Below are 27,923 nucleotides of genomic sequence, written 5' to 3'. Positions count from 1 at the left end.
TTGAGAGACCTAGGTTCAAATCCTCTAGGGCTTTTGCTTTGCTGCCTCAGTTCATCATCTGTGAAATGGGAACAATACAAAAGGCCATCTCATGAGGCTGGTGTGAAGGATAATTAGACCAAGGCTGCAATCCTAAACAAGCTTACTAGTGTGCAAGTCCAAACTCACACAGTAGATTTACTGTGAGGAAATATGCACAGAGAGGAAATTTCTAACAGTACAGCTCTATGCAGATTTCCTCAGAGGAAGTCCACAGTGTTCATTTGTACCCACACACTAGTAAGCAGGCTCAAAACCTAATAGTTGCAAACTCTGTGAGGTTTAGCACTTCCTTGCAAGACAATGATTTTGAAGGTGTCCTGCCTCTTCTAGAATTAGGCCCTGTGTGTCTCTTTTGCATAAAAATGAAACTTATTGAGGGAGACTATTAGCAAAATTTCAGAATGCCAAAGAAAAAGGAACCTGTAATAGAAAACACAAATCTCAGGACTGGGTCCCTGAAACGGAAATCATCACTTGCAGAACACAATGCCTTTAACCTACATAGAGAAGATTTGTGGGCATCCGTATAATTAAATGAAGTGGCTGTGGAACAAAATGCCCGAAGAGATTATGCACGGCTACATCTGTGCTCTGAAAAAGGGCTGGGATCTGGACTAACAGAGAAAAGAACAGCTGGGTTATAGGAAGGGGAGCAAACCTCCCCTGACAATTCATGTCAGGAAGGGGAAAGTGAAGTGAAGAGGTGAAGTGAGGCAAGGTATTAAGAAAGAGGGGGTTTCTTTTTAATCTGGATAGTCCCTAATCTTAACAGTAGTAACTGGTTATGATGTGCTGCCAGTTTTTAATCGTAGACAGGCGCTGTCAGGCTCTCGATCCACTCCCTCTATGAACCTGACTGCAAAGTTCACCAAGGCCTGACACAGTTAACCAAACTTAAAGACAATTCCTCTACAGGAATAGCAGCGGCGCGGGAGGGTTCAGTGCTCCTAGCAAAAATGTCTAAGAGGTTCATTCTTGCCTTGCGCTGAAACACCAAGGAGTTAAATACCTATAATCAGCGTCAACTGGATTTAGCTTCGCTGTCACAGGAAAAGCTGAGATGTGCAAATAGAATGTGAAAGAAACCTCTTTCAGTGATGGATTGCGGGGGGGGGGGGCGATAGGAAGAGGACTAGGGGCTCGTCTCTTCCTTCCCATCGCATCTCATCACAGGGGATAAGAAAAAAAATCCCCAAGTAGGGAAACTGGAGGTCGCACAGCTGCAAAGGAAGGCACAGAGAGGGCACCGGAAGATTTCAAACAAAGCCCGGGAAATCGCAACTGGAGAGAGTCGGAATCGTATTCATTAGCACCTCTTGCTGGAAAGTTGCAAGCCGAGGAGGAACGTGAGGGGGGTGCGCGCATGTAGTTTGCCACATTTCGCTCAACCATCCCTAAGAGACAACCCCCGTTCCCCGGGCAGCTCTTACCAACTCTTGCTTCAGACGCCGCAGGTAATGATCCATGTTTTTCTTTTCCATCCTCACATCCAAGGCCATCGGGCAACTCCTCGCACGGAACTCAGCTGCAACGGCGGTTCCCCTTGCACCATATACAACTCGCGTAGGGCAGGCTCTTTCCTGTAGCGGATTCTCGTTCTTCCAAGTAATCCAACGGCTCCTTTAAAGAACCATCGCCTTCAGCGGTTCAACGCCAGGCAAGCTCTCTCCGTGCAAGAGAAGAGAAAGTTTCTCTCTATTCTGCAAGCAGCAGCAGAACCCTGCAAGAAGCCCGACGTCCCCCCTTTCTTATATAAGGGGCGCGGGGGGGTGGGAGAGTTAAGAACACGAAAATCTCAGGGCTGAGTCCGTGCAGTGGGATCGTCCGGGGCTGTGCAAGCCCGCGCGCCGCCAGGACGTTGCAAACACTGCAGGCAGCTGCCCTGAATGAGCGTCTGTGTGTTTATCTCTGGCCGCGTTGCGCGCTGGTCTGGTAAGCTCCGCGTGCGACTGTTGATTGCAATGCACGCTGCAAAGAAGAGCAACCCCGCTTCTGTGCAAGCACTGGCAGCAGCCAGCCAACTGGAGAGCCAGCGACCGGGGTGGGGGCAGGCAGAGCGTCGTCGCTGCTGGTGGGCAGGTCGGAGCTTCCTTAGCACGTGGTGGTAGGGGCAAGGCCTAAAGGAGAGACTCTCTCCGCTGCCAAACGAACCGAGCCGGCTCACACCGCCAGGGGAAGGATGGGTCTGCTTTTGGAAGTCAGTGTAACATCATCAGTCCCTCTTGGCGGGTGAGCCCCGGTGGATTTGTGTGTTGTTTTGAGTACTTGTGTGTGCCCGCGCTTTTCTTTCGCATTTGTGTAGCCACCAGACCATGGGGTCCACGTGGAACTGGATGGCCTGCTTTTACACATTCATAGATCTTTTATACATTCGTGCACATTGGTTGATGCCGGCTGCATCAAGTGGCAGCTTGCATGTGTGAATGAGAACCAAGTTGGTTAGGAAGAGGGCCAACCAAGGAAGTCATTGAAACACAGCAGAAATGACACTTATCTCTGTTGAAGAGCTTGCAGGTAGGGGTGTGCACGGAACCGGCTGGCCCGGTTCAGTCCAGCCCCCCATTGAACCCCCCTGTCCAGACTGGTCTGTGAACTTAAAAAAAATCCCCCCCAAAATCAATGAAGTACCTGTAGCCCCTTTGGGGGGCTTGCTGAAGCCGCGGTTGTGTGTGTGTGTGTCCGCGTGGGTTTCCTCTCCCCCCACCGACCTTCGTTATCACCTCCGTGACTGGGTAAGTAATGCCTTTTCGGCCCTTTTGGGCCTCCATAAGAGCAAGTGGCCGCCATTTTGGGGTCCTCGCAGGGGGCGTTTGCGCATGCATGGCAGCCGCCAAAATGGCGGCTGCCTGCTCTTACGGAGGGCCGAAAAGGCATTACTTACCCGGCCGTGGCAGTGATGACGAAGGCCGGTGGTAGGAGAGGGAACCCAGGCGGACACACACACACACACGGCTTCAGCAAGCCCCCCGAAGCAGCTACAGGTACTTTATTTATTTATTTATTTATTTATTTATTAAAAAGTTCGCGGACCTGCCGGACCGGACCCGGCAATCCAGCTCTAGTCCGGCAGAACCGGGGGGGGGGGCGGTTTGGTTTGACCACGAACCCCTAGACCGGACCGCCGGACTAGTCCTCACATCCCTGTTCGCAGGGTTGTCCCTGTGTAGCACCAGGCGAGCAGGTGGTAACTACAGAACCTCTCTGGATTATCTCAATGGGTGATGGGGCTCATAGTGAAGAAGACATTCCGTTAAATATAATGGACCTAAACCAGGTGTGGAGCTGGTGACCCGTGTGCAGCCACAGCGTCTGATGGGGGGCGTGGTCTGGCTCCCGAACGGAGCTGTGTGGCTCTGTTCAGAAGTTGGAGTTTGGCCGGCACTGCGTTAACAGCGCCGGCCATTTAACTCCAAAAGGGGCCGCATGAAATGAGACTTCTTGAGGGGGACTATTAGCAAAATTTCAGAATGCCAAAGAAAAAGGAACCTGTAATAGAAAACACAAATCTCAGGACTGGGTCCCTGAAATGGACTTTTCCTTCATTGACTTTTCTTCAATGAATCTCTGTGAGGATTCATTGCACACCTTCATTTCTTCTGTTCATTTTGACTGTCATTGGACAGTGCCAACTGTCAACTGCCATGTGCCAATTACACACACACACACACACACACACACACACTGGGGTACTCAGGGTTTTTTAAAGGTATTTTTGAAGTGTTTAGATTCTTTGATGTCTTCATTACACACCTTCATTTCTTCTGTTCATTTTGACCCCACTGCTTTGCAGGTGGGGTTGGGGAATAAGTGGCATCCCAATTTCCAACTATCCCCCAACCCACAAGCCACTGGGTACTCAGTTTATATTTTAGGAATTTCTGAGGTTTTTAGACTCTTTGGTGTGTAATGAATCCTCATAGGGATTCATTATGAGGAAAAGTTATTAGACACCAAAGAACCTAAACACTTGAAAAAGTTCCTAGAACAGCCTTGCGGGTGGGAGTGGGGTGTAGTTGGCACATAGCAGTTGACAGTTGGCACTGTCCAAAAGACAGTCAAAATGAATAGAAGAAATGAATGTGCGTAATGAATCCTCATAGCGATTCATTGAGGGAAAGTTATTATACACCAAAGAATCCAAACACTTGGAAAAATAGTGACCACACATTTTACTCCATAACTCCACTTCTACAAGGGCTAGAGCTTAGCTTTTTTTAAAAAAATGAAAGCTGGGAATCTGGGGGAATTGATTGGAGGGATCCGAATCTTGAATCAATTCAAAACGAATCAGGCACAATTTGATTTGTGCCCGAATCTAGCCAATGAACCACAGGGGTGATTTGTTCTGTCTCCAAATCACCCGAATCAGCTAGATTTGTGTACAAATCCATTTGTACCTGAATCAATTTGTACATCCCTACTTAAGACAGAAAGGCATCCTGCTCTCCCTCAGAGAAGCATTTATAATATCTACCAGGCCTTCTACAACCACTCCCCTGCCAGATAGTATAAGCCATGTGACAAGGGTCAAAAGAACATGTGGTTGGCCACACTGTTCCAAGCAGCTTGTTGGAATCCTATTGAATCCAATAACCTTCTTGGATGGACCTTCCAAATAAGCTCCTCACTCCTGCAGAGATGGGACATGATTGTGGGTCCATCCTTATCCAGATGGTGATCCATCTATGACAGTGGAGAAACCACAGGAGTCCCCACCCATGGAACACCACCCTGATCAGAGTAAAAGACCAGATCAAGTGTGTGACCAGCAATGTGCGTCGGTCCTGAGACCACTTGAGATAGGCCCATAGTTGCCATGGGCACTATGAACTTCTGAGCTGCCCCGGACAAACTGGTCTTGAAGTGAGCATGGAAGTACCCCACCACCATAAGCCTGGGAGATTCCAATGCCAAGCCCAAGACCAAATCCATCAGCTCAGGCAGCCAAATCCATCAGCTCTGTTGGGCAACGGGGTGATGGGTACACCAGTCTATCCCTGGTCCCCAGACTTAAGTACACACATTTGATATGGTCAGACACTTTGACAGGAATCCTAGTAAAGGAGATGTTATGGAGTCACAGTGACGCCACATCCCTGCCCACGTCTTCTCACCTCCTCATCAGAATACCCCGGAGGGAGAAGCTGGGCCACCAGCCTCCCCCAACCAAGTCTCTGTGATACATACCAGGTTGCTCCCCTCATCCATAATCCAATCATGGGTGATTTCTGATATATTCTGGACCAACCTGGCATTACAAAGGAGCAATGTGAGGCTCTGTGGGTAGTTGGCGCTGCTCCCCAAGGTCAAAGAGCTGGCAGGACAGCTGGAAGGGCAAACAGCTATTAGATTTCCTGTCCCCTGAAATGGACTGCTGACCTGCCAACATTACTACTTCTATTCCCCACCACTGCCGGAATAGCCGCCCCATAATCAGTGGATACATCTGTCTCCCCATCTCCAGACAAGCCTAGACACATGGTAGACTAATCTCACCCGAGACTCAGACAACAGAAGCTATCTAAACAACAGCTTCAGCTTCTAAAAAGCCATAAAAGAATATACTCTGCCCCAGCCCTCAGTCCCATTCTGAAGGCCCGGCACCAAGAGCTGGTCCCCTTTGGTGGCCACCTACAGGCTGGCCACCTTCCGCCAGCTGCACCTCTGGTTCTCCCTCCTTTCTTATAAGCCCCAGAAACCTAGAACCTCCTCTCTCATGAGAGACTCCCGAGTCTTGGATGATGGTCTTCAATGCCCACAGGTGCTGCTAATCAGGCATTCAGGGAGGAAGGCCACAGCGCCAATGAAGGCTGCCTAGCAAGAGCAAAAGAAAGCAAAGCTGATCCTCTGGCCATGCAGGAGGGGTGGGAGGCAGCACTCAATCTCCAAGTCCGAATGAAGGAGACTAGCTGGCAAAGTTCAAGCCTCTTACCTTGCCACCTCCAGTCCTCTGTGTATGAAAATGACTCACCATATGGATGGCACCAACATTCTAGCCCTAATCACACGTTATGTTCAGTGCATGTGCAGTTTGTGTACAATGTATGTGCATACAGATCAATATGCATGTGAATTAATCACACTTGAGTGTTCCGCCATGTACAGTAGCACATTTCCTGTCTGTACCCTGCATTTGAGGGGGCCTGTACCCACCAGGTTCACTTTTAAAATGAACAGGCTACAATCATTCATACAAAGACACGTCCCTGTGCACAGACACAACATAACCTCTGAATGGTTTGAGTCCAGGTTACGTAAGGGAGCAGTTTCCAAACAATCCCCACAGCTCACTGAGGTCTTCTGGGAAGGCTCACTTGCAGATGCTGCCAGCTAGTCTGGCAGTGGGTGGTGGTCAGGACTTCTCCCCCAGCTTTGGAACACGCACACTGCTGAAATACAGTGCTCAGTGGTAGCCGTTTTTGGAAGCAAGTTGGACTTTTTAATTTTTTTAACAGTTTAAAATTGTTTTTAATGGCTTTTAAGTGTTTTAACATGTTTTTGAGTAGCAGTATATAAATATAACCAACAAATAGGGGTTTTGTGTGACTGAAGGGATCTCCATGATTGTGAACCCTTTCCAAACCATACCTGAATGAAATGCTGTCATAAAAGAAAGTAAATTGTAGCAACTGGCACATAGGGGACCATAATACTCAAAGCAGCCTTTGCTGTTCCAGGGGGTGGGCTTTTGCATGCCCACTTAGTTGCCAAACCTTCAGGGTCTGACCTGAAGTTTTAGGGATTTAACCTACTCAGGTCAAGGAAGGAATAAAACCTCAAGGTGATGGAAGAGAACTTAAACTATTTTCTGCTTGGTTGGTTTGGGAGCTTTTGTTATTAGCTCTAACTCATATCAACCTGGTTCCACAAAGTACAGCCAGATTGTGCCCCCGACTCACCTGGCGCTCTTGTTCCTTAGCCCTTCAGTCTCCACTCCTTGTTCGATGAGCCAGCACCTCTTGTCTTCAAAGTCCCACCTCTGAATTCCAGGGTCTGAATCTCAGGCATTTTGGTGTCCCTAAGCTCACAGTGCAAAAGCTAAGGGGAGGAAGCCCAGAATGCTTTAGAAAAATACCCACCCACCCCCGCAACTCAGTCTTTTTAGAGCACCATGCCAGAAGGGCTGGCTGCTGAAAATCTCGCTTCTGCATCTGTAGACAAGAGGCCCACCTCATGCGGACTCTGGCCATCATATTTGCAGAATTTGTAGGTCTGCTAACAGGACTGGGTATGATGCCCACTTCCATTAGGTTTGTCTGTGTTTTGCAGGATTGTTTATACTTTTCACCAAAATAATTCAAGCTCTGAGCCAAAGAAACCCAAATTGTGATTAAACAGATGGGCATTATGCTTCTCATAATTCTTTTTCATTTCTTTCCAGTTGCGGGTTTTCAGAGAATGGAGATGGGAGAATAAAGGACAGCAGGAGCAAGGAACAATAGCCTTGGGAGAATGTTAGGCACTTAAACCTCATGCGCTGTGACACAGAAGCCCTACCCAGACCCTTAGATGTCTGAGATTTCACAACTACTACCCTCATGCTCTCAAGCTTTTTTGCTGCAAGAACTAGAAATCTGCATGTTTGAAAGAACAACATTGAGGCCAGTTTGTCCTGAGCTAGGTGCCCCTGACAGCCACCTAATGGTGCAACAGGGAAATGACTTGATTAGCAAGCCAGAGGGTGCCGGTTTGAATCCCCGCTGGTATGTATTCCAGACTATGGTAAACAGCTGTATCGGGCAGCAGCGATATTATAGGAAGATGCTGAAAGGCATCATCTCATACAGCACAGGAGATGGCAATGGTAAACCCCTCCTGTATTCTACCAAAGACAACCACAGGGCTCTGTGGTCGCCAGGAGTTGGCATCGACTCGGTGGCACACTTTACCTTTACCTTAAGTGCCCCTGAGGCTGAAGCTGTAGCAGAGTGTAACAGAGCGGAAACTGAGACTTGTTACATTTATTGAACAAAGTTACTAAGGTTTATTACTTAACGATTACCAAATCATAGACAACAATCCTACTTTGTGTGAAAGATCATCTTAATAGAAAACCAACAGTCTCAAGAGTCCAAAAAGAAATACAAACTGACCCATCAGTCTACTGAACGGATTGACACAAACATTCTAAACTCTACCCCAAGCCTATACACAGCTATACATACAGTTCATCAGTGGCAGGAACAAAGGCAATGTATATACTCCTACATCTCAACAGAAGCCAGGCTGAGGTGAGGTTGATGCCAGACTGAGGCGAGGCAAGTTTGATGCCAGGCCAGGTGATGATGCCAGGCCCTGGAGAGAGATCTCAGGGTCCAAGTTGACTCACCACCATTGGAAGGCAGACTAAGCCCTTAAGTAAGTGCTCTGGAGCTCAGACTTCTGCTACTCCTGGGTTCTGCCGCATCCATGCCTGCAGTGTCTGAGATGTATAGGGGCCACTGCTCAGAGTCTGGTGCTGTTCCCCTTTCGTTCAAACGACTCTTCCCTGGTTTCCTGGCAGTGCTGGCATGCCGATATTGAGGGGTGTGGTGCTGGGAGAGAGGCTGGCTCTGTGGCAGTTTCAGGTCCCATGGGTATGACCTCAGTGGCCCCTGAACTTGAGAGGGTTCTTTGCAGGGCTTCCTCGGCCTCCAGTTCGGTGGTGTGATGTGGTCTGTAGGTGGGCCAGGCCTGGCCCTGCCTTCCCACACTCTACATTGGTGGGAACCAGGACGGGGCCTGTGCTGGCTCCCTCCTCAGTAGGGAGGCTCCACTTGGAGTCACTAGTGAAGGAGGGGTTGGAGACAGGACGTGCCTTGACACAGTTCACACATGCATCTGTGTCACTTGACTTATCATCCCTCCATCCCTCAGCACTAAATTTGCAGCTAAATGTAAGAACTGGACGCTCTTTGAGGTGATATGAGAAACTAAATGTAAAAGTTATGTTCTGTGGCATTTGATCAATGATGGCTGATCACAGAAGATTATTATTTTACCCGTATGTTTTCATTGGCTACTTAAATGCTTAGAAGTTGCTCTGGGAATTGCCCTTTTCCCTTGCTGCAACTCTTTTCATCTTTTGTTATCCAGGCCCTTTTTTCTGCTTTGGAAGAGCTGTCTTTTCTTTATGATCTGTTAAGGGGAGCGGGGCAGACCCACCAATGCACTCAGCGGGTTTTTTATTTTTATTTTTTTTACAGCAGCTTTTAGACAGGAACATGCTGAGTGAAAGCCTTCTCTCCCTGGGTAATGGAAAAATATGTTTTGATATCCAGGCTGTTTCTCTACTGGCCTTTTCTCTTAAATTTTAACTATAACTCTCAGACTTACAGTATAATATACTCTGCAGAGATTGCTGTCCAAGTTGAACTATATTCAATCATGGATCCTGAACGATCAATGAGAAGTGGTACAATATTTGTTGTCATGTACTCAGCAAACCTTTTGTGAAGCTTGTTATGGAGTTCCTGACAATATTGCACAGAACATTGCAATTTCATAAACCACAAGGTCGGAAACAATACAGCTAGTAGAAAAGAGCCATATCTTTTTTTATGAAGTCTTTTAACGTTCAGATGCAATTCTATTTGTGGAAATTAACACTTAATGAATTATTATAGCCATAAATTAATACTGAATTGTGATCATTTATGTATTATACAGTATGACTTTTTAATGGAACAGATCCATGAGACCTCTCTCATAAAAAAACTCAGTTTTAGTGAGACTCTCATGTAGACAATTGCTCCACTTATGGCAGCCATTTTCCCTCTGCTTTTGGCTGCTTCTAGCCAACAGGTGGTCTGACTCATTGGCCCACATCTTCCACAGCACTACAGAGGCAGAAGAAGGGCTCTGCCATTGCTGAGCAGCTGGAGAGTAGCTGCGTTGAAGCCTTGCTCCTCAGCACAGCACAGGGGAAGTGATTTTCATTTCTCACCTCTCCCTCTGAATGCCCTCTTCACTGCCAGGAGGCTTTACAGACAGGGCCTCTACCCCAAATCTCCTTCAGAAGAGAGTGTGTGCCTTCACACACCAAACTTACCCCGAAGTCCCTTCAAGATCCTTGGACCCACTCCACACACAAATTGGGCTTTGTCTTGCAAATTCTAGCTTATCTCGATTTATTTCCGGGTTTTTAAAATGCTGGTTTTAAGCTACTTTTCTGAAAGCGCCAGAGCAAATGTGGAAAGGCACTGACATAGAATCATTAGCATGATAAGAGGGATACTGTCTTTAGAAATGCAGATATAGAGCTTTAGTAATATCTTCCCCCCCCTCACCGCCCAAACTGGCTAGAAGGAAAACACAGAGGCATGCCTTGTGAACTTGCAAAAACAGAAACCGAGAGCAGAGGGGAGGGGCTGCTTCCCTCAATGCCATGAGTGTAATTCGAAGTGGCTTCGCTCAACATTTACCCCGTAGCATGAAATCATGTGCAAATAACTCCCAGGAATATGTCTCTGAGGGTTGTGCAGCCCTCAGAGACATACTCCAGTCCTAGAAGGGGAAAGGGCTTTTGGAAGAGGAGAAAAGTGAAAATCATTTTCCTCTCTGCCCACACTGGGCTGTGGAGTAAGGCTTTGAGGCAGCGGTTTTTGAGCCACTCCGCAAGAGTGGAGCCCTTCTTCCGTCCTCATAACACTGTGGAAGATGTGGACCACTCACCACAAACAGAAGCTGTAGTTTTGCATGATGTTGCTCAGCCGATGTTCAGACAGTTCTCAAGCAAAGACTAAACTAGATGTGACTTTAAACACATTGTTTTGTGTTGTTTGTGTGTGTTGATTTTTTGCTAAATAGTGGCTGTGGGGAGACAGCAATGTGGATTGGGACCATGGCGTGGGAGAAGGAGATTTAACCTTTTGCCCCTGCCATGGTTACGATCTCAGTTGGGACCCCCTGCAGCTGCTCTTTAGCAAAAAGCAAGCAAAACTGTACAGCCAGGCAACATGTTTCAAGTCGCGTCTAGTTTGTCCCCAAGGCAGCCCATTTACTATGAGCAGATTGCTTCCATGAGCTAAGGAAAAAATGGTTGCCATGAGCAGAGCAATGACTTACATCATACATCCTTCACTTAGCATATTAATTGTTAATTTGCTTTTCATATGCATCCAGATATTTTATGGGCAGTGTGGGTGCGTGTGGGAAGCAGGAACAGGCCAACTGATGGGTTTTTGTGGCCCAAATGTGGCAGAATCAGAGCATCCTTGTGCAAACGGAGAATCATCCACAAAACTGCCCAGAGACGCAAGTTTGGGGTGGTTTAGAAATATTTTAAATAAATAATTAATAAAACCAATGTTGCAAATGATTTGTGGGCACACTCATCAAGCCCTTTTCAGACATTATGTTGTGCCTCTGTTCTGATGTCTGCACACGTGTTTTGCAAAATCACTGTATGTGCAATGTAAAAGTAAAAGTGGTACAGGTCCCCTGAAATGCAAATACAGATAAGAAGTGTACTGTTTCCTGCTTTCAGCAAATGAATAATGGTAGCTGTGTACAGATCTGTCAAGTGTACACAGAAGTCCTATTCCAACATTATGTTGTATGAGTGTACAGGCGTCTGTACACTTGTACATGTTTTTGTGTGAATTACTATACCTGCATTCATTTTAAAAGTGAACCTGCTTCCAGGCCCCTCAAATGCTTGTTGCAGCTGGGAAGTGTACCAGTGTTCAATATTGTATTTACCTGAATCTAATACTAATCCGCTGCGCCCCCCCCCCCGTTCTTTGATATTAGAAACCAGGGGGTTATCTTAAATTCAGAGCCTTTTGAGTAAATATAGATGTAACCTGTATTTAACCTCAGTTTTTTAGGGGTTCATCTTAAATTCAGGGTCATCTAGTATTCAGGTAAATACTGGGGCTATTCACACGGGCAGTTGGGGGGAAAGGCTGTGCAGATTTTACCTTCCCCCTAGACTATCACACACATGCTTCTGGGAGTACAGAGTGTACCCCCAGATGAACACTTCTGTGCCAAGCAGCGCACAGCTCCGGAGGCTGAGATTATGCATCCTGGCCTCTGGGTATCCTACAATGCACTGAGCACAGGGCATTGGGGGATTCCCTCAGGAGACGGATGCTCTAGGCATCCATCTCTGTGTGCATCCAGGCTGGAAGCAGCCCAAGCTCACATACGATCAGGGAGCTGGGTTTAATGGCACGCTGGTGCCCTTAACCCTAACAGCCAGGCTAAAAAGCTGGGCTAGTTGGCACTGCCTGCTGGGATCGATTCCAATCCCGGTGGTTCTTAGCCTGGGTTAGGCTGCACGTGAGACCAGCCTTACAATCTAACGTGTGAATGAATGTACCTGTATATGGATCTGTACCTGTGTACACTGCACACTCATTGCACGAGAGTTGAACATAATTTGGATAGGGCTAGAATGTACGAAAGTTGAATATAATGTGTGAATAGGTTTTCAGTTTATGCGGGAGAGCTGACCATGGCAGGGGTCAGAGTTGAAGGCCCAGAATTGCTCATTGTTTCTGCCATGGTGGGCACTTCTTTAATTGTGCCACTCCAAGCTCCTGCCCTGTACGGTTGAGTCAGCTGTGATCTGGTCTGTGAGCAGCAATGGCTGCTAATTCTTCCGCCACGGTTTCATTTTCAGAAGAGCATGAGTTTTCTTTCATTGCCTTTAGTCTGCCAAAAAAATGGATTATGTTCCTGCTAATATTGCTGTGTTTCAAAGACGCAGCTGCTGTTGGAAACTCCTTGTAGTTTATGGAGGGATTTGAGTGAATGCTGACACAGACACCACAGAGAGATGGTATAAAAGGGTGGCTTTTCCACCTTTCAGTGTGCTGAGCTTTTTATGACTGCAAGTTCTATAACTGTATGTTGACACAAGGGACCAGTGTGTACGGAAAGACCCTAAAGATATTTCAGCTCACCGCGTTTTCAAGCCTCTGTGAACAGTATCTGTATGAATATGTGCTGGGTGAAGTCACACTTTGCAGAAGGACAACCAACACAAAAGTATGGTAGCCTCTGCACAAGTGAATACTGACTGTCAGAACTGAGACTTGGTCTCTCAACTTGAGCTTGTGAACAGGGGCGGCTCAAGTTAATACAGAGCCTGAGGCAAAGTACCAAGTGCTGCCTTGCCCCATGACCACTGTCCCCAGTAACAGGGATTACCATATGTTGTTGACTACATAATCCCATAATCCCCTACTGCAATGGCCAAAGGCTACAATTTGTAGCCAACAACATGTGGCAATCTCTGTTACAGGGAACATTGCCCATGATCCTGGTGGAATCCAGCCCTGTGCAACCAACCTGTGCAAGCTTTGAAAGTGTAGAGGGAAGAGGGAAGATTGCTAACAGTCCCTCTTCTCTTGTACTTCCTACAAGCTTTTCAAGGAGTGTGAGGAGGGGCACTCCCAGCCAGAGGCGCTCTTATTCCTGGACTTCGGGGCCGAAGTCCAGGGCCTCCACAAATGTCCCGCATAGCATGGTTGCCAAGCCGAGCATGATGATGCTTAATTTGCAGGGGCCAGAGGGGCCTCCAAAGACCTTTAGGTCCAGGCTCCAGAATTACCTAGGTGCACCTCTGCTCCCAGCAAAGCCTGCAAGAGTCTGGTTGGTCTCAAAGAGTTGCTCCGATGACACCTGAGGTGAATACTTCACTTTTCCTCATGCAAGGACCGCCCATGTTTGTGAATATGATTAATGCACAAGGTTGCCAACTTTGTAAGCAAGAAACTGCACAGGCATTCATGTTAAAAGGACTGGATCAATACAAAGTTGCTTTGGTGAGCATGGGTAACCCTGGAAGAAACCCTGTGACACATCTTTTAAATTCCTGAAAGGGAGTGGATAGAGTATACAGTAGCTGTATTTGTATTCCGTGAAGTTTTTGTCTGAGGCTTTCCTCCTTGCGTTGAGAGAATGGGAAGTCATCTTTTTTTCCCCTTTGAAGCAATTGCTGCTAGAAAACAGAAGGAGATGAATCTTTGAGATAATTAGGCCTTGAACATCTTGGCTCAGGTTGGTAAACAAAACAAAGGAAGGGTTCAAAACTCCCTTTCCCCCTCTATGCTTGGGCATGTTCTGATCTGTAGTCTTTTTGGTTCACAGGGTTCAGCTGGAGGCCTAGGAGGCTTGGATTTGAATTCTTCAGAAAAGCAAACCTAATATAAAATTGGAACAATCTGGGCTAGGGCTTAAAGAGAGGGCTGTTGCTGTAGTGAAATGTCCTTTCTGCAAATCCTGGTTTTCATCTGTATTGCAGTTTGAATTATAGAAGTGGTTACACAAACAAATTTCTGAGTTTCATATCTTATGAAAATACACTAATTGCTATGTTAAAAGAAATATTTGCCTCTAAGTATTCTTAAGTCCCTAAACACATCCTGGTTGTATAATGAGAAAAGAGGTTACACATGGATATGGTGTGATAAATGCTCATCTAATAATGGAACGGTAGACAGCCAGGAGACATTTAAATGAGCTAAAGTCCATTAGGCACAATGTTCTAGATCCATGCCTTACTGCCACAGCATGCTGCCAAGGGGCAGAACTACAATTGAGCAAACGTGTGCAATGAAAATGGGCTGCCACTAGAGGGTGTCATGTCCAAATTTCTGACATAAATTTTAATTATGCCATAGGGATCAATGGGAAACCCAAAAGTATTAATAATTCTTGAATAGCTGGGCAGAAAACTGAATTCCATATGGAAGTAGCACATGGTGGTAGCATTAAATGTGTGGACATTCAAGGAAATCAGGCCATGCTTAATGATTTTTTAAAAAATTAAAACTTTTTCTAAAAAAAAATTATTAAAAATCAAGGGGTGGAGATTACTGAGTGCTGTGAAGCATGTTGGACCTGCTTCACCCACCCACTTCAGCACTGGGGCGAATGGGAGTGTGTGTAGTGATGTACTGAATGTTTTCCAGGGTTAGGGCAGTGTGTGGTGCAAGGCAGGGGCTGCTGGAAGGGCTGCCCCAGTTCACTCTCGCAGAGCCATTAATGGGATCGTGGTGGGGGGCTGCACCACAGCAACTTGGCAACAAAATTGATCCTATGCCAGGCACAGCCACTGATTCTGGCTAACATCAAGGGCCAGGAAAGCAGTCATGAGAACGCGGCCTAAATGTGTTTGGGCTGATGCACTGACAACGCTGTTTTAACAGTTTTAAATAAAATGCTGTTTTATCCCCGGCTAACTGATCAAAGAGGTACCTTTAAAAAGTGGTGATTCTCTTTATTTAGTGGGGGTGAGCAACTGGCCCTATCCATCCCCCACACAGCATCCCTCCAGTGGCTGTTGCTAATGTCTATCTTATGTTTCTTTTTTAGATTGTGACCCCTTTGGGGACAGGGAGCCATTTTTATTATTTATTTAGATCTATGTAAACCGCTTTGGGGACTTCTGTTCAAAAGCAGTCTATAAATATTAATCATATTCATATTAAAGGGAGTCCAACTGCAATGCCTTTAGCAAAACTTCACCACCACTGCCTGCCCAACTTTACATCACTAATCTGACGGCATCACTCTTTTTACCTTATTGTTTATCCTAGTGATCCAAAGCCCTGCCTTGCCCTGTGGATAAGGCTGTCTTTTTTCTGTATTAGAATTTCCATTATCTAATCCATTAAAAAGAAGGCAAGAAACAAAATACATTGCTTACACAAGACTTTGACTCTGGGCTGTGAGTTTCATATATCATAGAAAGGATTTTATTAAGAAGTGCATCATTTCCACTGGGGGTTCTTTCCACCTTGCAAGCGGGAGATTTGCCAATCTCGATGATTGTATAAAATCAAAGCCAAGAAGCCGTGGCCACACTGCACATTTTATCGTGAAATCTGTCTGCTCCTCTTGGCTGGCTGGACTGTCCCTATAGACTGTTCAGATTAGGGTATATCTTTTTCTGGCTTTGCAAGGATATCAAATGTCATACAGCAGCTTTGAACAGATACTCAGTTGTAGAAGACACATGCAATATGGCATTATATTAAGTGGACGAGTTGAGAAGTCTGTTTTCTGGCAATTATTAATGTTACACAAGATGACCTTGTTTCCTGTGTTCTTCCTCTGAGATTGAAACAAAGACCATTGAAGAAGATTGATAGCCTCCAGTGGCTGTCATTGGTGTCTCTTATGTTTCTTTTAGATTGTGAGCCCTTTGGGGACAGGGATCCATATTTATTTTTTATTTCTTTATGTAAGCCGCTTTGGGAACTTTTGTTGAAAAGCAGTATATGAATATTCTTTGTCGTCGTCATCATAGACGATCTCCTGGTTCCACTAATGTTAAATGAATGTTATATAATGTTCCATGAAACTAGCTGGGTGACTCTGGGCCAGTCACTTCTCTCTCAGCCTAACCTACTTCACAGGGTTGTTGTGAAAGAGAAACTCAAGTATGTAGTACACCGCTCTGGGCTCCTTGGAGGAAGAGCGGGATATAAATGTAAAAATAATAATAATGTAAAAAATAATGATATGTTGCAGGGTGGGTGAGTATACATGATATACATTTTGAAGAGTTTGTTTGTGGTTTTGTTTGTGCAAAATAAAGTCATGCTTCCCAGTTACATACAGACACCAAATTTTGCATACACAGTCCTGCCACTTAAATTAGACGAATGCTCTACTTTTTACACCAGTATATGCTGGGTGAAAGGTTTGAATTTACTATGTATGGTGATTATTCAATAAAATTAATAATGTTTGAAGGTGAAATCCTACAAATTTCAAACTGTTCTTTTATCTCTCTTGTGCAAACACATTAATAAAATATTGTATGACATATATTTCATTTGTTGAATTTTCCTATAAGTGTCATCTACACAAAATGACTTTGCCTGGTCAATGACAAGCCACATCTCCTAGTATGATATATTTTCTCTAAATCTATTAGACCCTAATTGTTTAGGTTGGGGAAATATTTTGCTGTATGGACATTATTCTGAATATTTTTAGTTATGTTGGGGTGTGTGTGTGTATATTTCCTCCTACATCAGTTGTGCTAATGTTCTAGCTATGGACCTGTGCTATGGTGTTTCAGCAACATGACATAAAGTGGCCATTTATTTCTTGTACTTTGAAGTTAGAGATGAATTATATTGTTTGTATCTAGAAGTGGGGAATATAGAAAGTGGGGAATATTAGTAATGCAATATTTCCTCAACAGCAACCATGGCTAGAACTTTTGAATCCAAGAATACATGTGTTCCAATAATCATGAAGAGACACAAGGAACTTTTTAGAGATGTAGATAGAAATTAATACCGGGGCTATTCCCACGATGAGCCAAAATCAGGCTAGGGGAGCCTAGCCCGATTATGTCTGATGGTGGGAGCCACCGGGCTCACAAGCGAGCCTGGTGGCTCCCAGGCAGTTAACCCGCCTAAATACCGCTCCCCTAAAACCAGGTTTGCGGAGTGAGTGCTCTGCAAACCTGGGTTTTTAAAATCACGAGTAGCCGTGCCGCAGCTCCGCACCGCGGCTACTCACGAAGAGACCCCTGGAGGGGAGGCAAAAAGCTGCCTCTCAGCTCCGGGGGTCTCGCAAGCATGCCCTGTGTGCACTTGCAGGGCATGCTGGAGCTTCCGGGGGCCAATCAGCCCCCGCTCCCCCAAGCCCCCACCAGCTCCATCACAGAGCCGGCAATCGTGTGGGAGGCCAATCTGGCGGACCAGGGCTCCCTCCCTGATTGTGAGCAGGTAGCCCGCTCTCCCCGCTCAGCTCACCAAACCAGGTCTCACCGATCGTGAGACCCGGCTCATCGTATTTACCCAAATTGAAGACAACAGCATCCTTTTAAAATTAGAGATTAAACATCAAAAATATTATATCAAAAATATCAGAATATCAAAAATATCAGAAAGAAAGAAGTCTCTGGATTTAAGACACACACGTGCACACACTCTTAATTTATAAAATCAAAGAATGTGGAAGAAAACTAGCACTGGATTCAAATAAATATGGTATAGTCAGATCACTGCTGAAAAGGAAAGTGGTTCATGAACAGTCTCCCCCCCCCATATTTCTCCAGTTCTCCCCACCCCCGCCACACACCAAATCCTTCAATTTCCTCTCTCCCTCCACCCTCCAGTCCAAGAGAGCAATACCCTTTACCCGTCTTGGGGCCCTTTTAGTCAGGGGCAAAGGTAGCCACGTGGGATAGAGTTTGAGAATTCCAAAATGGCAGATGACTCAGGCGAAGTATCCTACTCAGCAAGAACTTCTCAGAGGAAAACACACTGTTATCTTCTGCCAGGAAATTTATTTTTAAAGCATGCCAGCCTGAACGTTTTGAAAAATTCAGATGCTTAAAAAGGTGCATGTGGTCATTCCACGCATTAAAAACTGGGTTAAGCAAATATTAAATAGTCCAGCATGCAGAAATACCCGCAGGAAATGGCTTCCTATGTACACAGCAGCCTGTGAGAGCATTGTTCTGGGGCTCTCATACATAATTTGCAGAACCAGTGAGCTGTGTGATCTGTGAACACTGAAAACTCCTTCAGCTTTTGCATTCATTCCATTTACCACTGTTAATTTGAGCCACAGAGGCTGAGGGTAATGCTGATGTGCCGGTATGTTTCAACCCAAGCAGGCCAGATCATCGTGCTTGCTGAAACCACAGAGAGGAAAAAGTTGCTTAAAGCTGAAAGGGATTACTTGCCCTACCTCCCCTCCCACATTAACTTAGTCCTTTTTATCACCAGTTTGTTTCATCTGATATCTACTTCTCCAGTTGGAACCATTTCTTGTATTTCAGCATGTGAGGGAGTGTTCTTGGCCCTAGGATTCCTCAGATCAACACTGATTATACAGTGTTCCTCATAAATATATATCCATCTCTGTTTTAAAACTTGAGAGAAATGACTGCTCCCTGGAGACTGTTCCATAATTTTTGAAACCCTCCTTTCACTTAAAACACCGTAATGAGCTCTTTCCATCAGAATAACATGCACGCATCTGTTGCTAAGTGTTTGTTCCTCCTGCATTTCTTGCCTTCTTGTTCATTGACTGAGCTTCTCAGGGACTGCATTTGTTTATTGCGAAGCTGACATCAGTGCTTCAATGTTTCCTTGTATCTGGAGGTGTGTATGTGTGTGTGCAAATGTGTATAACTTCATGCTCTTGAGCCAAACCTTTCAATGTCCTTCCACTAGGAGGGATGCCTGTTTAGCCTCAATAACATCCAGCTTTATATGACATTTTTAGCACCACACTTTACACAAGAAATACTATTGCTGCCTGTTTTCTGTAGCAAACATGTTCAGTGTGGATGCTGTACTGACATATTTAAACACCTGCATACATGAATCTGGGAATCCTTGTACATGGGTTCTTCAACATGGGTCTATATTGTTCACACCATATGTGTCTGATGCACTGAGATAATACCAGTGTACATGCAAGCAAAAGTGTTTGCAATCCAAAATATGGAACTGTTTCTTAAGCTGAAACAAGCCACCAGGAGGTGACAAAACAGTCATAATCATTGCTATATTGTATTATTGGGTGTTATAGTTGGACTTAGCTCTCACAAAATGACAAATGACTCAATTCTTTGCATTGACCATTCATTTTTCTTACAGTTCTTAATAAGGATTTTCCCTTTCGCAAAGGGAAATATACATTCTGTCCACTAGACAATTTACATTGTTTCTTGCTCTCCCATCCTAAATCTTCCTTCTTGTAATTGTCCTCCTTATCATCCCAAACAGTATTTCTGTGGTGCCCTTCAGTATTGTTCAAAGAGATTCTTTCATTTTGTTTTAAAAAAGGGCTGGTGTCCTGAATATTGAAGTGCTTGTCTAATTAACAAAAGTTGCCCTAGTGCAAGAAGTCTGCATAGTTGCACTAAAAAACATGGGGATTTGCAGAATTGCACTCTTGGGTAAAAGTTCCCTGCAGAACAAACGAGGCATGCCTCAGGTTGCACATCTGTTGTACAGGCATGCTTGCTGTTATGCAACACTAGTCTGGAACTAGTGTTCCAGACTAGTGTCGTGGTCCAGGCCTGATTTGTATACTAAATATGCTCATTAGCTAGCATACAAAATTAGGCCTGTCTCATCAGTGTCACCAAGTGACCAAGTTCTTTTATATAGTGACCATGTAGGATCTGGGCGCAAGGAAGAAAGGAGATCAAACCAATCCTAAATGATTCAATGGGCTCTATTGAGTATAAAAGAATAACAACATCAATCTAACTGAGCAGAAAGCAGAACATTCTATCAGTATTACTAACAGTATTTCAACCCTAGACAGCACCAGTATTCACCCAGTGTTCCTAACTAACATATGTGTGTGTATTAAATCTTCCTAGAGCCTAATGCAATTCAGATATAGATGGAAAAAGGGTGGGGGAGGTAAGGAAGGCTGAGGGCTGGCATGGTTTGGGGAGATCAGGAATTAGTAGAGGGACGAGGGGAAAGGAGAAGAAGGGGAAAGGATGGAGGGATCCAAGGCTTGTGTGGTGGCATATTACCAGGATCAGCGGCTTGAGAATGGCGGATCTTTCAGCTGAAGGAGAGAGGCTTTTGGCTGGAGACAGGAGCTTTTAGATCAAGCATGCAGTTTGCTCAGAGCATGGCTGAGAGTCAGAGCACCATGGCTGGGGAAGTCTTGACTTCTCACTTCGCAGCAGAAGTCACAAACAGTCCCTTCACCCATGGAAAGAGTTCCTGCCTCTAGCCCCGCAGCTTGGGCAGCAAACCCTTGGATTGCTCATGAGCAGATCTTGCTTGTAGGCACAAGACTGCCTGTAGGCACAAGACTCCCCTCTGCCATGTCCAGAGACTCCTTCTTATAGTGGTTCCATCCTTTAATGTTCATTTGAGTCTTCTGGATCACAAAAGGCATCTATCGTCTTTTAATTATCAAAATTAGCTCAGGATATTTGGTCAGTCCAGGGTAAACAGGGTCTCTCCTGTTAGCAGAGTATTGTTCTATTGTCATTCCCCAAAACAAATCTACATCTTCTCCTGCCTTGTCCCAAGAATGTTAAAAGTCAGGAGTTAGTGAAAGAGTTAGTTCTATTTGTGTGAGATAGCAATTAAATTATTTAAAGTAACATCAAAAAGGGGTACATGTGTGAGGCAAGTTAATCAACACATCTGACTAAGGCAGAAGCATCCTGTCAGTGAGGTAAGGGGATTACTGGATGGCAGGTTAATTTCAGCAGTGTGAAACTGGTAATTAAGCCTGACCCATTGTGTCTCTTGTGAGTTCCACAAACACTGATAACCAATGCTAGATTACCCCTGCCTTTACAAATCATTTACCAGGCAGTCATGAGATCTGGGCATCATGTTCACCTCAAGTTCAGGCATTTAATTGAACTCTTAATATAAAATGAAATCAGACACAAGCCTGAATTCTTCTGGGCCGGTACTTCTGGATCTAATGTTGGGGTGCCCAACATAGCAGTAGACAGTCTCAATAGCTGTCCCTCCTTCTGTCAGTAGCTGACCCAATAGGGCTTTTCAAATAAATGAATGAATGAATGAATGAATGAATGAATAATCACCAGCAGATGCAGTTGCATCTTTTAAAACCAGATTGTGTTAAACAGGCGCTCCAATACAGAGTCCTCCACTGCTGCACCTTTTGTGCAGCTGGGGAAGTAGTTTAAAGATAAACATATCCTCAATATTGCTGTTGTGAGAGTTTGGATCAGAAGGGAGCACCCCGTCTTGTCCAATTTCTTTTGAGTACATCTCACAGTTACATTGGCTGTAGTCACACAAGCACATGTCTGAGAGAGCATTTTATATGGCCAAATAGTTTGCCAAGCATTTGCCTTCAAATGTGGCAGAGTTTACAACTTCACAGATCCCACAGCAACAGAGGTCTGTCAATTGCCCTTGGTCCTTGGCTTTCTCAGCTCACAGGGATCCATGCAGAGTGGAGTCCTGCAATCCAAGAGGCCAAGTGCTTTAATACATTTGAATCTATATACCCTCCATCAAATATACACTCAATCAATTATACACTCCTATAAACCCAACATCTAGGAACTCTAGCACATAGACTAAACCCATAAGTACAACATAAGTAAATATGTGCAGACAGATAGATTTTGCAGGGACTGAGTGTACAACATGAATGCATATGCACAGATACATTTTGCAAAGGACTTCAGTGTTCAGGTTGGGGAGGGAGTTAGGAGAATGAGGCAAAATATACAGTGACACAGAATGAGTGCCCAAACCAGGCACAATGCAGAAGAAAACATGTTCATAATCTATTTCTGTCTGTCTCTCCCCCCTCTTGATTTCTTCTATATTAGCAAGCATTGGCAAGCAATAGTTCCTGCTGACATCAGTGTAGGTTGTGGAGGGGGTCAGGTTGCAGGAACTAGGGATCGTTGCAATTTGAGTGCGCTGTCTGGCTTGGGGTTCAGTCTGTGGCATAGGAGTAGCAGAGTGGGCAGGGTCTCTGAAAATCAGGGGGATCTTCAAGCTGTGCAATCCAGGCAGAATGGGTGGCCTACTCTTCAGGGTTGGCGTGCCTTGCATCCATCAGGAGGAAATGAGCAGGTCTCATCAGGAACAGGTCTCATCAGGAACAGAGTGTAGGGTGGTTACAAAAGAGATCCTTCCCTCAGTCTCAGTCTTGTCTCAGTCTCAGTCTCCTCTCAGTCCACTCTCTCTGTCTGCTTGCCATGTCCTCTCACCAGACTGAACAAAGAGGGGAGTAGGGGAACTCTAGCAAGCAGGGGAGGGTGCAGAGGAATAGAAGGGGTGACCAGGAGGAGTAACTCTTAAGAGAAAAGCGATGTGCAGATATCTGAAGAAAAATCAGTGGGGGTGGTGCCCTCTGATCATCAATTATCTGACCTTTTGGATGCCAGTGTCTAGGTGGCTTTGACTAAATGCATCCTGAGCTGGAACAGCTGGAGCTATGCCAAGTTTTCCCTCTCTTGCTCCAGAACAGCTGGAGCTGACATATTGGCTTGGGAATCTGCTATGCCAGGTTCCCCCTCTTGCTCCAGGGGATCATGGTTTTTGTGCTACTAGTGTCCTGTGATCTCTGGCTTTGCAAAATGTGCCCAAATGTCCTGCAGGGGGAGTGTGTCTTACTCAACTCCTCCTGGATCAATGGGTCTTTTATTTACACTACAGTTATTTCCTCCAAAGATCTCTGGAATGGATCTTCCAGTTTTGTTTCCCTCCTCTGCTAATTTAGTGATTTCATTTCTCTGACACAGCTCTCTTGTGCAAAGTGTGATCTGGCTAGTGCTGTCTCTGAGAGGTTTTACCTGTACTTTTGTACTTCTCAAATAGCTGCTTTCAGGGGTACTCAACTGAACCACTACCAATCCATAAACGTCCTGTTGTGATTGGACTGGGGCCAACTGGACTTCTCCAAACTTCTGGGTTTCTGCCAGTACGTCAGATGGGGACTCCCACCCCTCACCAAACTGTTGTGTGCACTCACAAGACTCAGCTAATCCATCTGAGTCCAATGCTGGCAACACTCTTTGTTGCAAAAATTCCTCAGTGGCAAGGGCTGCCTCTGCCTCTGCAGAAGCCAGCCTACAGTTCAACTCTGAACTGGACTCAGAAGCCTGACTCTTGCAGGTTTCCTCTTCCTCTGCTGGCAAAGCCGAGACAACTTGGTTGGCGTGCCAAGCCCCTATAAATTTCTGCTGCAACAATTCCTTCTGCTGTAACAATTCCTCAGTAACAGGGGCTACTCCTGCCCCTGCTTCTGTGGAAACGAACTTGGGACCCTGGCACTTCCAGAATTCCTCCTCCTCTACTGTCAAGGCAGATACAGCTTAGCTGGCCTGCCAAGCTCCTATACATTTCAGTCTCTGTGTTGGTGTGGCGGAACTGCCATCAGTCTTGGCCACACCCTGTTTCAAAGGCTCCTCTATACTATGTCCATTCTGATCCCAAGATTCCCCCCCCCCAAAGATGCCAGTTTTCTTGGCTTTGCTCAGTTTCTTCCCTGGCATCAGGGCACCCCTACAGGGCTACAGTGGGTGGGGGAGGAAAGTATGTCCCTGTTGTCTGTGCCCCCACCTGGGGTTGTACCCTGTAGCTGACTCCAGCTACTGTGGTGAATGGGTTGGATACTGGTGTTGGGACTGCTGGCGGGGAAGCTATCTGATTGTTAACTAACATTTGTGGGTAGGCTGGGACCACCTGGGCCCTCTCGGTTATGGCTGCAATTGAAGCAGTCTGTGGGGACGCTTGCTGTGACCTCTAGTGCTTCCACCTTGCTTAAGATCTTATTTAGGGTTTGAATTGACAGGTTGGAGTCACAAGTTCCAGTAGTTTCTCTAACTGCCTGCACTGCCCTTCCCTTCTCCTGATATCCTTCTGGGGGAACCCACACCTGGTGTTGAACTGGGCGACTAGCTAGTTCCTCAGCCTAGCGCCTGAGATCTGCTGTGGCAGCCCCATTCTACCTTTCCATATCCTCTCCATTCCTTTCAGACATTGGCTTTTGTGGGTGCCTTCCCTGCTTATTGGATCCTTGGCTTTCTCTCTGTGTTGGGACAACCCCTCCCTTGTTACTGTAGCTTACAGTCTCAGTGACTGCTGCCACTTTTTGGCGGGCAAGCCTTTCTGTTCCCTCTGGATCAAAACCATATTGGGCAGTCACTCTCTGAGCTAAGTCTAGCATAGCCTCAAAAGTTGCTGGCTCATTCTCTCTTAGGAGGCCCAGTTTATACCAGGGTAAGAGACCCCGTAAGAGAGCCTTTAGGTCTCTCACATTCCATTGTGCATCAGCGAGACTAGGGGCTGCATGTGGCACAATTAGTAAACTGGCCAAAAATCTTCCCATAGCTGCTCTGAAGAAGAAACTGACTGGATCCTCCCCAGGTTTTTGCCTAGCAGTGACTGCCTTTTCCTGCATTGCTCCAGCTGGCAGTATTACAGAGCACATGGCCTGACATGCACCCCATAAGTCTAGAATATCTGTGTGGTTAACCCTTGTTACATGCATGTTGAGCTTTTGTAGGAGCCTGGCCTGCAATCCTGCTGGAGCAGCAGCTCTTAACAAAGTTCTCATTTCCTCTAAGGTCAGCCTCATGTCTGCTTGAAGCCGGACAAATCCAGCCATGCACTCTACAATGGTGTCTGCACATAGATTTGGCAAGGTTTTTGCCAATTCTTTGGCTTCCACAAGGCTCATATTACTAATAGTGATAGAGCTGCCCTCCTCCAAACCATTAACATTTCTCCATGTAGTGATGCTAGAAGTGAGGGCGGCCACTGTCTCCCTAGCTGGCTGGGGAGCAATCTCCCTAAGAATTTCACTAGCTGGTTCCCTGGCTGTAAACCCCACCATACTAACCCCTCGCTTAAGTACGCCGATGTGCATTTAATTATTGTGGGGGGCGTATTTTGTTTGGCTGCTATTATGTGCATATTATTTAATTACAGGGCTGTAATTCTTGAATTTGTCTTGTAGGCCTTCATGGAAAGCTGCAAGTAAAGTGCTTGAAAACAGAAGAGCTGGATCAAACCAAGAGTTCAAGTGGGACGGTTGTTTTACTTTCCTTCTTCCCAAAGTTGATTGGATCAGTTGAACTTTGGATTTTTTTTAAAGACAAAGGGGTTGTGTGTGTGGGAAGGACATGTGTGAGAACTGTACAGTTAAATGTTTCTGTTTATTTATATTTGCATAAATATATTTATCACTTGTTTTACTTTTAATGTTCTCTTACAAATTCCTTTGGTGTTTGGGGCCTTCAGAACCCACATGCTACACCTATGCAACAGCTTTGCTCCAGTGCAACATCGTTCGGCACGTGCTTCTTTAATCGGAACGTCAGCCAATGAGTGCAAATCTATGCTGATGAAAAGAGTTGAAGCAGTCAAACCTATTCTAAAATAAATTTCCAGCTATGTTAAAAATTAACATTGTTAAAACAACAGCTTAGAAATACTGAGCATTTGAAAACATTCTAATGTTATTTTACAGTTTAACAGACTAAAAGAAAATCAGTTTGTCAACCATTCTGTAACTTTTTGGAGGAGTTTTTAGGAGAAATTTGCCTTGGAAGAAAAGATATACGATATCAGTTCTACTAATTCATTCATTTTTCATGTTGACTGGATTGAAAAATGTTCAGCATGTACACCAATAAGAACCCCGTGGACACAATCCAGCTTTGGACTGGATTGTGTCACATTGGACTGTGTTACAGTTAGTCACATTGTCAAGCCCAAAAGTACCCCGGGCTGTGAGAAGGGCTTTCATGCCCAGAACAGACAGGCCTCAGAGTTTCTTAGCACAGGTAGAGAGCTGATTGCATTAAGGTGCCTGTCAGTGCTCCTTAATCCACTGAATCATCAGGCACTCACCAGCCAGCATAGGCCCTCATCGGTGACTGGCCTATCATCATCAGCCAGTCTGTCCTTATATAGGTCCCGGCAGCTCCTGCAGGTTTTGTGAGATCTCAGGTCAAAACAAGAACTTGCCCCGAAATCCCACAAGAGTCCCCTAAAGCCACATGGAATCTCACCATCACTCGAACACTCGGCTAATGCTCCCTGTCTAGGTCATACTCAGCCCGGACAGACTGCAGTGGCATTGCTGCCTCTGCTAAAATGGGATGGTGGATGGGGTGCGCAGCATAACAGCCAGGTTCTCCCTGGTTTAGGAGTGAGTACTTCTGCATTTTCCCACCCCGCACCTGACGTATGCCAACACACATGTATCATTTAGTGAGCTACGGATGAAGATGCATGTCTCTATTTTCATCAAAAGACTCTTGCAGCCAGTTTGTTGGGAGCCCATGGGTATTGTCATGTGCATCCAGAGGCCTGCTTTTGCCCATTGATCTCCTTTGCTGGATTGGGTACATGGATAGATATTTATTAATTAATATTTATTTATTGATATATTCCACCATGGAACTCAGGGTGACATACATGGAATTCCAAAGCAGACTCCCTTCCAGGCACTGACCTGACCCAGACCAAATTCTTCAGCATGGCCACTATATCATGTGCTTTCAGATCATAACATGGAACCAATATGAAAATAGCAGTAACGTTAGCCAAGTTCAAAGAAACATTCTCGCATGCATGATTTTATTGTTAGCAGGCTTGGGCAGAGTTTATCTTGGAAATATGGCTGATAAAGTATAGTAAAATAAAAGGAATCGTTTGCTGTTGTCAGAGGAGGAAACACAATCTAAATGGATGTACTAGACCCTATTTATACCATCATCTGGAGCAGCTCCTTATATCAGTCCTGCTGGGAAAAATGATACTTTACCATTTGTCAGAGCAACTGGGATGTTAAGTGCTGCCCTAAAATGTTGTCACTGATGGACAAATTACAGTGTCTTTCTCATAAAGAAAATGGATGCAAAAGATGCTCAGGGACACTCATTTCAATGATGAATATGGAGGGAGTGTTCGTGCCAGAGTCAATGGCCTCTTTTCATTCTAGTGCTTTGATTCCGGAGAGTGAAAATAGTCACCATGGAGACATAAAAACACATGTAAATATACTGCTGCCCTGTGAATGAATCCCGCTTGCTGAAGAGGACTCAGCAGATTCACAGCAGTGTTCCCGGGTTGGGGGGGGGGGAGGAGATTATCTCACTTTTAAAATATATGCCTATCAAATAAACCTAAATCATATCTTGTCTTCTCAGATACAAAAGGGTCCCTCTTTGAAGTTGAAGTTGAAGGCTGAGATGATACCAGATGAGGAAATCAGTGAGGAATGGCAAGGAAGAGCCAGGGTGCTTGCTTCTTAACAGCTCTGAAATCCTAAGAGCAATATATTTTAAAGTAAAGAGACTCCCCTCAGACAGTGTGATGGTTCTGCAGTCACATCTGGGAAGGGCTTCGCAAATTCTAGGTTAGAGGGAGCGCAAACCCACCAAGTCCCATCTGTGAATAAAAGACACAAAGAGAGAAAGC

General features: G+C 45.4%; 1 protein-coding gene and 1 long non-coding RNA gene across 2 annotated transcripts in view; one reads left to right on the top strand and one right to left on the bottom strand.

Annotated features, from left to right (window-relative positions):
• INKA2 (inka box actin regulator 2) overlaps window positions 1-2,112 on the bottom strand; it is a 46,769-nt gene extending 44,657 nt beyond the window's left edge. Inside the window, exon 1 of the mRNA XM_053250965.1 lies at window positions 1,473-2,112. Within this exon, the coding sequence (XP_053106940.1) occupies window positions 1,473-1,541 (69 nt within the window). The 5' untranslated portion in view covers window positions 1,542-2,112. The remainder of the gene's footprint in view (window positions 1-1,472) is intronic.
• Window positions 2,046-26,356, top strand: LOC128325314 (uncharacterized). Its single transcript, XR_008307375.1, has 3 exons — window positions 2,046-2,271; window positions 7,424-8,400; window positions 25,453-26,356. It is a non-coding gene; the product is annotated as an uncharacterized LOC128325314 (long non-coding RNA).
• Window positions 26,357-27,923: the final 1,567 nt, after the last annotated feature.

Source organism: Hemicordylus capensis, chromosome 4 (assembly GCF_027244095.1).
Source record: "Hemicordylus capensis ecotype Gifberg chromosome 4, rHemCap1.1.pri, whole genome shotgun sequence".
Taxonomy (NCBI): Eukaryota; Metazoa; Chordata; class Lepidosauria; order Squamata; family Cordylidae; genus Hemicordylus; species Hemicordylus capensis.
The sequence above is the reverse complement of the archived record's forward strand: the minus strand, read 5'-3'. Positions and strand labels throughout refer to the sequence as shown.